Consider the following 14,711-nt stretch of genomic DNA (forward strand, 5'->3'; position numbering starts at 1 on the left):
AAGGTTACGAAACTCAAAAATCAGGAACGTACCAGCGATAGGGAGACAAGATTTTTTAAAATCGGATAGAAATTGGATCGGTGAATAGTGGGTTTTTTATGTATAAAATAATAGTTTTTGAAATTATATGTAGGAAAATATTAAAAATATATATAAAACTTTAAACTGAAACATAACATGATTTTTCAACTTAAACATAACAATAATATACGAGTAATTAATAAAAGCTTTAAAAAAAAAATAAGATTTGACTTTGGTTGATCCGATCCGATACAACCAAGTCTTGACCGATATAGCCGTGTCTTGATCAAGTTGACCTGCGTCTGAAACCCTGACCGATTTTCAGACCGAATATGACAAACTCGTATCGTCAATCGGCCGAGACATGATCCGACTCGGCCGTGTCGGCAGAGTTTCACAGGACTGGTTATGAGAGGGGACATTAGTACCACTATTTTTTACACATCTACCACAAACATGCAATTAATACTGATTTGTAGAATCAGTTATAAAACATTTATATTGTGATAAATTAATAAAAACACAATGATACGTTATCATTTCCCTAGGTTATATGACCACATAATAATAAATAATATACTAGTATATAAATTCTTGTCAAGTGACGGACAAAAAGCATAAGGCTAATTAATCAAATACAGTTGGTAAACTTAAGTAGGGACGTCCCATGGATCTTAAAGGCATTGCGCTGCATTAATTTATATGGACCTTTAGTTATATAAAAAAATTATACTAAGTGAAAGATATTTGGGGAAAAATTTTATTTCATTTATTTGTTTAGCTCGTCGTAATGACAGCGTATGCAAACAAAATAACCAAATTTTATAGGAAGAAGTTCTATTATTAGAATAACAAAAAACATTACCAACGCAAATTCAAAAGGTTATCCATATTATTTACGTATTCTCTCGTTTTATTGAATAACAAAATATCTTTTATAGTGAGCAACAACAAAAACACAATATTACATTGTAATCATTGAGTATTATAATATGAATATTTAATATTAGCAAATAGATAATTGAACTTTTGGGCCCTTAAACAAAACGAGGACCTGTTCTTTTGCGCATGTTGAACACCCTCAAATGCAGCCACGAACTTAAGGAATCCACCTTGTTTCTACTCATGGTGCTTGATGTCCGATCCTGCTTTCAACCCGACTCGCATCTCCGACCCGCTCGTCATTTTCAAATCTATTTTTGGAAAGTTTCTAAAAACCAATTTTAGAAACTTCTAGTTATTACCTTTTACAATGGATATTTGTTACAAATTCGCGTGCGACCCTAAAGGTTCATAGATATGACGCCATTTAAATATATTAGAATATTCTCATATTGTCAATAGATAAACGACTTAGACATTAGAATCACTGAAAACGATGGAAATAAGTATTTTGGTCACAAGTATTCCTCATTTCCATTGTTTGGCCTGAAAAATGACTCAAGAGGCTTGGACCAAAAATGCAAGTTGGTGTCCCTTTATGTATCAAATCCAAGCTAACAAGTTATAAAACATTTAGACGGTCATCTTTTAATGCAATTACAACTTATTAATATATAGATCTTATTTGACCAATGGACTCCAAAGGCAACATATGCTTTTACGTTCATAAACACCATAGTGAAAAATCACATACATATACAAGATCAATCAAACGTTCGTTTGCAAAACACTAATACAAGTCAAGTTAACCAAATTGATCAACTAATCAAAGTTTGACCCAAAAAGTCAACAGCAATCCAAATCACAAGTAACCAACTTTTTAACCATCAATTAAACATTGTCACCACTAAATGGGATTCATCATAATGTCTAGCCAAACACTAATCCAACTACTCACAAAATAATCATCATAAGACAAACACAAATAATCATAACATAAATCATAAAAGGGTTAAACATCCCTGCTGTTGACTATAGGGATGTTGGTTGCAGTCATGTGAAAATCAGGGGCAGACTTGTATCATTCATAAACTTAAAGGGTTAAAAGTATAAATTTTTTAAAAAATTTCCTTCAACTGCAGCTGTAGTTGACTGCATATTTCATTCTCCCGTCATAAAAACCATGTTTGTTTACCATAAATGAAAAGAGTAATAGAAATACAACCCAAAATTTTGTAGAATGAATGATGAAAATAGAGTCCACTTATTTAATCTCCTTCGATCTTCATAAGCAAATTTTTTGAAAATAAAGATGAAATAGATAAAAAAGGGTTTTGTTTTGTGATAAAAAATGGATTTTATTGTGGATGAAGGTTGAATGATGGAGTGTGTGTGAAAGGTGAGATGAGAGTAGGGGTGTTTGTGGTTTGATTTTTAACCAGTTAAACTGTAATCGAACCGTTTAAAAAACAGGAAAAAAAATAACAAACCGTTTTGAATTTGGTTTGGAGTTTGGTTTGTAACCAAAACCGAATTATATATTTGGTTTGGTTATGGGTATAAGATAATGAATTAGGTTAAACCGAAAAAATCAAACAACTTATATTATTATTATGTATTTTTAAAAATATTAATAGATATCATTATTTGTATGGATAATTATTAATGTATTTTATACTTTTGATGTCTATTTATTTATTATATTTATATTTTCTTTAAATTAGAAAAATTCAAGTGACAAACAATAAAAAACTTGATGAAGAATTTTTAATAATGGTGACAAGCAAGAGTTTAGTTGTTTCGGTATTTTCTTAGACTAGTTTCTATTAATTTTTTTTTTTTTTTTTATCTTTTTTGTGTTTGAAGTCTAAATAGAACTTTGGTGAAAATTGAAATTATTAACCTATTTTGGTTAAACACAACTTAAACAACAAAAAAATGGTGAATTTGTGTTTTTTATATATGGTTTATTCGGTTTTAAACCGAAACCAAACCGAATTCTAATTTGGTTTTTGTTTTGTTTTTTCTATTTTGAATTAGGTTTTGGCTCGGTTTTGGTTTTGAAAAATAAAAATAAAAACCCGGAAAAACCTGGATTAAATATACCGAATAATCGAAAACCGAACCGATGAACACCCTTATATAAGAGGATAGTTTGTGAAAAATATTAAGCGTCTATCTCAAAATATCCGATCCTCACCCCTAATCTCGGTTATTTTATATGCCCCTCCAAAATGAATTCTCATCTCATACCAAATAAAGGATTCGTTTCCTCTCCCTGTCCTCAAATTCAAGAAGGATAAAAATTGTTGTTGTCATCAGTCCAGCCACCAAAACAAGCAAATATTATTTCTCCTTTTGTCTGGTCCCATACTCCCATACTCTGTACTCCCATACTCCCATCCACCGAAAATAATAAAAGGAAATACATTTGTGGTGGGCTGTGATTCGTGAGTCAACATCTTCTTTCACAAAATAAATAGCAAATCGGAGCTGCGCTCCCACTTGAAGTTAAATGCAGTTGACAAAAATTGTATGGCTCCAGTGCGTGTAATGACGTCCTCCCAGCCGAACCATAAATAGAAATTGCTTGTGGGGTAGTACAGATTCTTTTTCTTGTTTCTTGCCTAGAATAGCAATGAACTTAATTACCATTTTAAGTCATTTTTATCCGTTTAAGCTTCGAATTATCATGATGCTCAATGTACCTACCTATATAAACGCTTATACAAATACTAAGTAGCTATTTTAATACAAATTTTGACTTAAAATACTAACAAGTAAATGATACGAGTAATAGCTAACAAATAATCATCTAAAATATGTATAATTTAGCTAATATCAATAATCGTAAATCATCTTTTGCACATGAATAAGCTGAGTTTCACATTGTTATCGGTGACGTCTCCTCCATATTTGAAACTTTTGCATAAATTAGTGAACTTGCTTACATTCTTGTGTGGATCAGATTTGGCTTGACCATCATTAGGGGTTATCTTGGATCATTATGAGGTGATGTCTTTTGACCAAGAACGATCCTCCTAAATTAGGTGCTAAAATGGACGATTGCATACTTCAAAATATAAAACGTTGAAAATAACTATTAGAATAGAAACATGCTAAACAAGTTCTACTTGGCTCAATCCAAGAACCTGCTAAAGTTTGCCCTGAATGTAAGGTCAAGTTGAGTTGAAACAAGAAATACTTGACTGAAGTTCAACCGGGCTTCCAACACTAATTACACATATACGAGTATTAACATTTAACGGACTGAAAACATGATAAGAACTCGAGTCGGGTTGTTTGCATACTGGATCTGACTCTGTCCAACCCAAGATAAATGAAAGGTCATATACCTGCTAATAGAAGTTTATACATAGTCTGCCAGTAGAATGTTACAACACAAATAGGAAAACTTCTTGAAAACAACAATGAGAGGGGATGCTGTACATTTGCTTCATCTTGAATCTATCATCCATCTATTCATGCTTAAAGTGAAGTGGAAGTAGGAAGCGCATCATCCGGCTTATTTTCAAGCAACGGTATTATATCTGACTGCTTGGTAGTGGTCACTAGATTCTCATTGTCTTCATTGTATCTGTCTGCACTGTGAAGAAAAATGCCTGCAAAATCAACATGCCAAAGAAACATGAAAATGTTCAGAGCTTTAAAATGCCACTTGACCGCATCTTATCTACTACTAGGCAACTTTCAATTGCTTCATCCTCATTAAGAGTCCATTCATTGTTCGATACAGGTGTATTGACCAAGTCAAATACCTATCATGCTCTTTGGGGATTATAACGTAAAGAAAAGCTTAATGATCAATATGATTGATAATTTGTAAAGATATGGGATAGAAAGATAGATAAAAATGTTGGTGCAATTTTACCAAAAATACAAAAACAGTTGAATGACTATGTTCTTGTAACACCATACCTATAAACCATATTCCAGCAGCCAAAAAGAATACTGAAGTTAAGATCAGAGCTGATGTCCTCCAGTTGTCAACTTTATCCTGTGTAAGGAAACGCCAGAAATTTGCTTTTACATTGAAAATTCATCACATCGGAAAAAAGTCGCGAAATGATAGTGAATATATAACTTGAGGTAGAGCTAGGTCAAACATCAATATACCATCTAGTCATTTAGATAAGAATATATTCAAATAAAACTAGTGAAGCCAATGAAAGCAACCCCTGAATTCCTGTTGTTTGGAATTTCTCAGTTTTGGGTTTTGTTCTATCATATGGGTCCTCATTAACTTAATGTGGGTTCGCAAACTAAAACATGTAGAAGGGAGGCAAATGTTATCGTATCAGTTCAGCCTAAGAACTAGAGGTGCCAAACTTGACCAGTTTACCCTGATAAATAGATCAATTTCAGTTTGAACATGCCAAGTAAAAATAGCTATATTGGAAACAGATAAAAACAGATCCTAAGTCTCTTAAGGTTACATAAATCTTCCTAAATCATGTTCCTGAGAAAAATGAAACTATATACACAGTAATTATTTGCAATATACTTGATCAATAAATAATCAATATCGGAGATCTGCTTTGGGTCTGTCCAGCCTTGTCCATTTCAACCCTTTCTGATATGAACCTTTATTACATGACCCAGTTTGACCAGTTGCTCAACCCACCCATTTTGTCACCTTCTAGCCATGTAGAAGGAACTAAAAGACAAACCTGGAGTATCCCAACAAGTGGAGAGGATGGCACATCACCAAAAATGTGAATAGATACAGTTGACATAGCCATAGATAATGGTCGTAGACTTGGTTTAACAGTATGGAGACAAACAAAATTCACAGGACCCTGCAGCGTATACAATGTACTTCTCAAATCAGAATAACAAATACTATAAAAAATGACATCAAAGTTTAAAATTTACATCCTTAACAAAAGGAGTTACCTGAGTGGCAAAAACGAGAATCTCCCCAATAAGAAAGAGAGCCATGTAAACGTACAAGTTACTAAAACAAAAGGCACTAAAGCAAAATATTGCTCCAAAGAACGTCGTTGCAGAAAGCAGCTGCAAATTGTAAGAACATACAAACACAAATTTATGGCTCATTTTTAAGAAATTGGGTAAGTCAGCAAAGTTACACGATATTCAAATCCTCAATGTACAAGTTTGACATAGAGATAGCAAAAATGACCAGGTTAGGTGGTTTGGGTAAGTAGTCAAAATAAGTTATTAGGTAAGTATATATACTTTAAATTCGTGTCCCCTATCGGAGCCATTTGGCCCATTCTCTAAAGCCTTTTGTTATTTTACCGGCTTGAACCAATAGAGATAAATTTGAGGCATCAGCCTATTAAAATATAGATTGCCACCTCCAACTTGAAGACTGCAATATCTCCAGAATAGATAATAGAAATCTCTACCTTAAAAGCATTAGGGATAGTGGAATTCATGCGATCCAAGATGATACTTCCCCCCAATGTGCCTACAATTCCACCAATTATTGTGATTCCTCCAAATAAGATATCAGCATTATTCTGTGGAAGTTGAAACATTCAGAGAAAAACTTGGCAGCCTTCTTCTAATTCGTTAAATCACATTAAAGTGTACCGTTTGTAACACAACCCAAAAACCAATGTGAAAACCATATGTGCTTACCATTTGATATATGCTATAACCAGCCTTTGGTCCCCAGTATGAATATGCACCAATGACAAAGTTATAAGCAATATAACCTAGAACATTTATCACATATATCTTCTCGTGCAAAAGAGCTTGTATATCTAGCCAGAATCTGGATAACTGGTTGAATGTAAATGAAAGGTAGCTGCAAAAAAAAAAAAAAATCAAATTTATGTAACTTAAAACAGGTTTAATCCTTTAATCCACATATCAATGATTTTATAGAAGAGAGTTGTATATGATGCTATTGCTTTAAAGAAACACCTGGAATGTTCCTTATGGCTATGGTCAGGAAGATCATCATTCAAAGGCGTTGGGAACTTCTTATCAGTTGACATGCCTATATAGCTAAAAACTCATCAAAAAATGAAGAAAACCGATATTCGGTTAGTATTATAGATGAAAAACTAATACCAAATGTACCTTTCATATGTAAAGGTTTCATAGTAAAACCCAAGATAGCAAATGGCAGCATTAAAATTGCCTCGCCAAAAAATGCATAACGCCAACCTAAACTAGCTCCAACCTATGAAACATAGAACAGGCATTAATTTGACCTAGTGAGGTCAACATAGATTATTTGAGTAATTATCAAAGCCGACAAGAAAAAAGATCAAGTACGTACCAGTCCTCCATAAACATAACCAACGGCAATTCCAGTCGGTATGCACATGTAGAATATTCCTAGCCATGCTGTTCTCTATGGAAGAAATGAATAGAAGCTTTTAAAATCTAATAGGTTTAACTTACAACTTCATATTCTCACAAACTATGTTAAATGGGACAGCAATTTATCTTTATCTTGCTTTACCACCTAATATACACAAGGTGCCATATCTATGACTTATTTCGCAAACTACAAGAAATGGCCTTACAAGTGTTTTTTTTTTCATGTTTATTGATATGGTACTTTGAACTAAATCCTGCTGCAACACATAAGGATACACCACATTAAAGGTACTAGTCAACTACTCAACTTGCATTCTTTTAGTGAACCATAAAAACATCCAAACCATGTTTAAGCTTTAAATTTGTGTTCACAAATTTCAAAAACCAAAAGATAGATTTTTCAAAACGTATACAGATGTGGGGTAATTACCAAGTGAGAAAGAGAACCTGATCTACTGGAGCATTGTCATCAATGAATGGAGCTGCAAGACTTATGAAAGAAGCTTCACCAACACCAACTAACCTGAAAACAGCAATACTTCAGTGTCGCCAAAAGCTACAACCAGAAGTCACATGCTACAAAAGTCTATGATGTTTGAAGTAGTCAGCTCACATTCGGCATATTGTGATAGACCAAAAGTCAACTGAAAACCCACAACCAGCTGCAGCAAAAGTCCATACAGACAAACCAACTCCAATAAGCCTAAAAGGATTGATGCTGCAGGTATAAACGCACAATTAAGCTATCTTGACCCAAAATGTACCATGATTGAAATCCTAAAACATTACCAAATAACGTAGTATAAAACATTTTGATAAAGTACAGCATATAATAAGTGACATACATGTACAAAAATGGTATTACACAACACAAAATGGTACTAAATAATCTCAAAGTATACAAACAAGATACTATTATAATAAGATAAGTGGTATTTGACAATGGTATGTGATAATTCAAAATCACAAAATGATATGATAAGGGAAGAACAATAGATATCAAACAAACTGAAATCGTGAAGAAAAAAAGTAACTTCTAACAACCTCGAGGTTTAAGAAATTTATCTATCATTAAGTCAAAGAAATTCCAGTAAATATCATATTATTTGTGTGAACAAAAACTTTCAACATACATCTATATCAGCACATCATCATTTTATGTAGTGCAATTGCACAAACGGTTGTTTACGTGCCACTAGTGATAGGGAAGGGAAAAGTAAAATGGAGGTTTATATCCGTCTATCAAATATCAACCTGCTGAATTTGATGACCCATTTTAGAAAAAATAACCATTTTACAAGCTGCTCAATTGCTCATGCAGCCTAATACACATTATGACCCATTCTAATAGGTTTCATTGGAATATATGTTAGCCCTAAAATATGGAATTTAGGTTATGCCTTAGCTAATATGGCTATTGTGCTATATACTTAGTTTGATATAGCTGTTATGTTTAGGGTATTAGTAAAAATGCTAGATCACTATTGGAATAGAGTTTATGGAGCGTTATTGTATGAGACAATTTCTATCAAAAGCAGACTGAACCTTTATTATTTACATATTTTGGTTGATCTTTTAAATAGAAACCTTATATATTTGATGTCCTTACGGAAAGGAGTAACTTCAATGAAACCTATAAAACATATCATTTTAAATTACGAATGTTTAGGTGCTCTGAACTCAACCATCAGGTAGTACCACTACAAGAACAATCGTTTATGAAAACCTGAAGTAGGGACACATTATATGCTGACCCGCAAGATAGTTACATCATTAAAGATTTACCACCTGGTATAAGACTAATACATAAAAATGAATTCATTAAAGATAAACGTTTCATCAAACTCTTCCCTGTTCTATTCAGGTTCTAGGAAACACCCTGATTAATGTCTATAAAAAGGTGCTTACTTCAGTATATATATATATATATACACTCAGTTATGCAGGTCTACTCCTAATATGAACATGGTTTTTGAAATGAGTGAAAATCATCATTCTTTGTTAGAAAAAGGATGATTGCTATGTAATGGTAGTCTCGGTTCCATCTTCACGATTATATCCTAACTCAAGGAATTCAACTTTTGAGCAAAACGGGATAGATGCAAGACCACTACCGAGTGCGACCTAAAAAAAATTAAGTACACCAATAAACAACTTTATTCGTTGAAAGCAGATGTTTTATTGGATTGTCCAGAAAACACATAAAAAAGGATCCAATATCCACGTATCTGGATCAAAAATCACTACAACATTTATAGAACCAAATAGAATTTTTCATGACACAGAGGCAGTTTCTTTATTGTCCAGAACAAAATTACAATTCCCCCTATCTGGCTTTTGTGGTTCCATAAATAGTTTGCTAACAGACCTATGAAAATGGAGACCTGGATTTAACAAAAAAAAATTATAAATATGCTTTCTCTTCATTATGCTTGCTTCATATTTCTTTTTTCTTACCAGTGCCAAAGGATAAGGATTTAATACTTGAACTTTATTATCACCTGACTACCCTAGTATATGGAGCAAGCTCATACACTCTAGCTTAGATTAGATTACACTTGACAAAGATGTCCACCAGCCATTCCCCATATATCATACTTTTCTTAAAAAATTAGTGTGACAGATATACATATATACTTGTTAGCAAATTAGCGTAACGCCGTAAACCCAACATTTTGGTATCTGTTAAAAAAGGTAGGGTAAAGATTTATTAGAGACTAACTACCTCTTGGCCAATGATGCAAATATTGGAGAGGCAACAAGAAGTCCAACCATGAAGGCGGATGAAATAACACCATCTCTAAAATTGGTCAGATCAAAATCACCCCTGTAGAAAAGTGAACATACAAAAATCATTTGACCCGTGATGTTATACAGAAACAGAACACATTAAGAAATAAAACTTACTGAATTCCACTACCATCGGAGCAAACACCACTTTCCGTGCAACTTCTGGGACTCCCATTTACACCATTACTTGCAATGGCTCCTCGGTCCACATAATTCACCATGTTGATGACACAAAATACTACAAGCAACCTGTGCATATAGAATCTATGAGTCCCACGAAATCATTTTACACTCAAAATTAACTAATGATGTAAAGAACAGTCAGCCCACTGATGCACGTAGATATGACAGAAAGTACTGTTTCACATTCATCTCGTTTCAGAGTTGGGTTGTGTTTGGTAATGGAATGGATGAGGTAACGAAATAAACATGATAGTTGAATGAGCCACTACAATTCTAATGTCCTGTTTGATTGCTCTAAAGATATTGTACATTTGTACTGAATAAATAAGTATATAAACAAGATACCCGATTAATAAACAAGTTAACAATAGACTAACCAGCAGCACTTATCACATTCTCTATGAGTTCCGAGAAAACTTGCAACGCCATTCATCCTCTTGACTTATAACCCTATTACTAACATATATCTCTACAAGAAAACCATAAGCCACTATCGATACCCTATATGATATAATCTCCATATAGTCTTTGTTCTTTTCAGCTAATACACAATCATGATGCTATTTTTAAGCCACTGGAAAATCTTTAAATGAACATACGGAATTTTCTGCCATGGAAGCTTTTAAGATCGACAAGTCTCCAGGAATGAGATATTTTCTTGACAAAATAGCTAGTGAATTAGATACAAATTTAACACACCATCATTAATGTTCTCTCTATTTAGTTTTTAATGTGCAACAGATTCATGATTGTAAAGGGGTTATTTGGTCAATTATATTATAAACAAAATGAAATGGATGAAAAACATCGGGGAGGCTAATAAATGGAAGATACAGTCTTGACTTGAACATGATTCCAGGTAAATTGATTCATTCGATTTAAACGAAATCATCTTTTTTCCATTCAAATGAAAACTTTTGTTCCAACCTCTATTCCAGCAAACCAAACACAATCTTAAGTCATTCACCAAAAAGATGCAATCAAAGAGATCAACCTAAAAATAATGTCAGACTATTAACTTATCGAATCCAATAACCCTAATTAGGCCTAAACAATGAACAACAAACAGAGAATCCAAAAACAGATTCTCAATCTTTAAATTTACGATATAATGAGAATTTGACAAATATGGGAATTGCCGCAGTACTACAACAGGACATCTTTTTTCAGTGGGTCCCAAAAAAAAAAAAAAGGAAAGAAAAAAATGAAAGAAAGGATAAGAAGTGTCTACCTTTTAGGAGTGAACCAAGAAGGAGCTGGAGGCTCATCAGATAAAGCAGCTGTACCTATAGCCATCTCTATCTCTATCTCTATAGGCTTTTCTGATTTCTTAAACTTCTTCAAGTACTTTGTTACAAACCTTTCTCTGCCAACACACGGATATATATATATATATATATACACCCAACTTAGGTTCATGGACCATCTCATAGACATTGTTGTATTTGCATAGTTTTTAAGACAAATTGCCAAACAAAATAAAATATATATCATTATCAGTCGTCAACAAGAGGCACCTAGAATGTAGAGGTACCAATAAAAAGTCTAAAGTTCAATTTCTCTAATTTAAAGGAAAAAAAGCCAACATATGTTTTAGCAGGGTGGCGATTTACACCACCAAATATGTTTCACAGTATTGTACAGTACAACATTCTAAAGCACATTCTGTGGTGTATGGTTAAAATTAGGTGGTGTACGGACCATCACCCATTGCAATATCGTGTCACCTTTCATCATACTTTCCATTTTTATGTTCAATTTCGCTAGCCATTTTCCGTTTTCAAGTTCCCCTAAATATCATAAATGCACCTTACACTCCTTTTCAGACACTAATGCATTCTAGGTAGTGATAACCGTTTGGAAATCTATTCAAGTATTCAACTCTAGTGCAAAGACGTATTATTGTATATATCCAATTTAGAACCGCATGCATCCTGTAGTACTTTGTCCGACAAGGTGTCGATATACGCTATGACGTGGCATCCATATACATTGTCACATAAGCAAAAAATACATAATGATACTTAAATAGCAATATTTGAAAGTCGGATAGATACAAATATACAATAAAATTTCACGTTACAGAAAATAATCATTTTAAAGTACTTATTCTTCTTTCAAAATACTCTTACCGACATAATTCGGCATTTACGTTATCGATTAACCGTATTTTGAAACCACGCAAGCAAACACCAACCAAACCCCCCTATTTTTATTAATATTCATCGTCTCTACTTTTGTATATAAAAAATCCAACACAAATAATGTATTTGGAGCCCTAATTACAACAGATAGTGCAATATATAAGTCAATTTCTGTGTTTGAGTGTGAATAATTGACCTAATTAATAGAAATATTAATAATTAATTATGATGAGTTTGTATGTTATTGATGAAATTAGAAGTGGGGGCAAAACGACACAAGTAGTAAACAAAGTTGACCAGAAAAAGGGGAGAGGTTACCATTGGGGAGGAAGGTGAGTAATGGCCGATAGAGACGGTGATCGACGGCGGATGACGATTTTATTTATTATTTTGTATTGTATAAGTCAGAGGATGATTATCAAATGTTGAATCTATATCTAGCGTGTGTGTGTGTAAGATGAAGACCGGTCTTCGCGGGTACACCAGCCACCAACCGTTGCGTATCTATTATGTATGTATTTTATTTTATTTTTTCTTTGGGGTTAATTAAAATGAGATTTGCATATTGAGTTTTTATTAAGATCGGAAAAAACTATTCTATGTCAAAAACTCTGGTGCTAAATTCATAAATTCAAACTTTTAAGATAAAAGTTTTCACTTAATAAAAAGCTTCTTTGTTTAAAAAAATTTCAAGTTCTCAAATTTAAAAAAAAAACTCTACAGTAAAACGCTACCAAAGTTAGTGATAGAATAAAAGTTGATGGCGCCACTTTAGCCACAGAATGGGCCAAGACCCATCCTAAAGATCCCATAAATAATTTATTACCGATAGTTTGTTATATTGTTGATCCATTAGATTTTTGACTTACCCCATTTAAGAATGTTGAAAAAGCTAGCAACTCATAGATGTTTAGATAATATTTGAATAGAAGGTAGATTGTCTTTCCAAAAAATAAAACATAAAAACATATTTAGTTGTACTATAATTATTTACTATAATTATTATTGCATTATATTACTATTAATTTATATTAAAAGCATATTTTTAGGCTGCTTTTATTTGTTTTTCGATTCTAATTACATATGTTGTGTTAATTTTTAATAATAGGGTTGACTTAATAACTGGTTCATTATTTTCAGAGGTTATGGATAATAGTAATGTTGTTGTCATGATATTGTTTTACATATGTCTTATAATGTTGATATTTGTCGGCTATATTTCTGGTATATAATAACTAAATTGATGTTGTGTTATAGTCATTGTTCGACTAGTGTTTTGGTTAAAAGAATTTGTGGCTCTTCTTAAATTAATTTCTTGGCTTCGCCACTGATAAAAGCTTCTCGCATTTGAACATCAATTTTCGTAACTGACCTTATCTAAGAATATATGTATTTTATTCATGTAAAGTTTAACATTATGATTGCATGTATCGTCATTGCTTGAATTTCTAAAGGAAGTGTATGCATCCCCATCCATCTTCCATTCTTTCTTCCACATTAGCCATTTTTCATCTATCTCCTTTCTTCACTATTGAAATGCATCTCCCCTCATATCTCATATTCTCTCATCTTATTTTTTAATTTTTTGGTTTTTAAATTTCAATTTATCACTAAATAATAACAATTTTAATACAAAATAAAGCTTGAAATGGATATCTTTAGAAGATTGGAAGGACGACCATCTCCCAAACGGAGTCTTCCAACTTGGTACCAGTAGGGGGGACGGGTTGTGTTATGTGGTACCACATGGTAACAGATAATTTTCTGTACATACCCTCTGGCCTAAATGAGCAACCTATAAACCAACAACGAAGAAGATTTAGCGAAGATGATGATCAACTTCTTCAATACTCAACTCAACGATGTACAGATTTCTCAAGTTACATGACTAATAACTATTTCTGAATAGAGAAGCTTACAACACTCAAAAAAACAACTTAATTGAGTACATATGCAAAAATTTGGAACTAACGGATGATTATGTAATCTTTATGTTCTAGTATTGCAATTCTTTTAATTTCATGTTTATTAAATTTGTATCGATGAATGTGACTACTTTAATATAACTACCTTATTTATTTTTCAATGATAAATAATAAATTTCTGATATTTTTTAAAAATTAATTTTGAATAAAAATATTTTTGTTATAAATTATAAAGCATTATTATCTGTAGCAAAAAAAAAGTTTTAATGAATAATTGACCTGTTAAATAGATATAAAGAAATAATTCAATTTTTTTAATAAATAGTGTTGTTAGATTGGGTTTTTAAAATTCAGTCTCATAGATTTGAAAATAAAAACTTTTGAGCCAAACATGCGAGTTTAGATTGCTCAGCCAAAAATAAATCTCTAACAAAACCTTGAGACT

The 14,711-nt window shown here is 32.5% G+C and overlaps 1 protein-coding gene across 1 annotated transcript; it reads right to left on the reverse strand.

Annotated features, from left to right (window-relative positions):
- Positions 1–4,105: 4,105 nt before the first annotated feature.
- Positions 4,106–12,797, reverse strand: LOC122599807 (probable sphingolipid transporter spinster homolog 2). The gene is made up of 15 exons (XM_043772392.1): positions 12,660–12,797; positions 11,429–11,563; positions 10,132–10,263; positions 9,950–10,051; positions 7,838–7,942; positions 7,672–7,747; positions 7,181–7,255; positions 6,979–7,081; positions 6,820–6,895; positions 6,532–6,700; positions 6,297–6,410; positions 5,821–5,940; positions 5,595–5,723; positions 4,843–4,921; positions 4,106–4,526 (listed from the first exon to the last, which is right to left on the reverse strand). The coding sequence occupies exons 2-15, from the start codon at positions 11,491–11,493 to the stop codon at positions 4,393–4,395; spliced, it is 1,479 nt and encodes a 492-aa protein (XP_043628327.1). The 5' UTR covers positions 11,494–11,563; positions 12,660–12,797; the 3' UTR covers positions 4,106–4,392.
- Between the last annotated feature and the right edge of the window lie 1,914 nt (positions 12,798–14,711).

Source organism: Erigeron canadensis, chromosome 5 (genome assembly GCF_010389155.1).
Source record: "Erigeron canadensis isolate Cc75 chromosome 5, C_canadensis_v1, whole genome shotgun sequence".
In the NCBI taxonomy this organism is placed as follows: Eukaryota; Viridiplantae; Streptophyta; class Magnoliopsida; order Asterales; family Asteraceae; genus Erigeron; species Erigeron canadensis.

Excerpts from the sequence above, each read along its gene's own strand:
- LOC122599807 (XM_043772392.1), bottom strand. The coding sequence starts at position 11,493 with ATGGCTATAGGTACAGCTGCTTTATCTGATGAGCCTCCAGCTCCTTCT. Across the intron at positions 10,264-11,428 it reads TCTTGGTTCACTCCTAAAAG|GTTGCTTGTAGTATTTTGTG; the intron begins GTAGACACTTCT and ends CTATATGCACAG. Across the intron at positions 7,082-7,180 it reads GTTATGTTTATGGAGGACTG|GTTGGAGCTAGTTTAGGTTG; the intron begins GTACGTACTTGA and ends TATGTTTCATAG.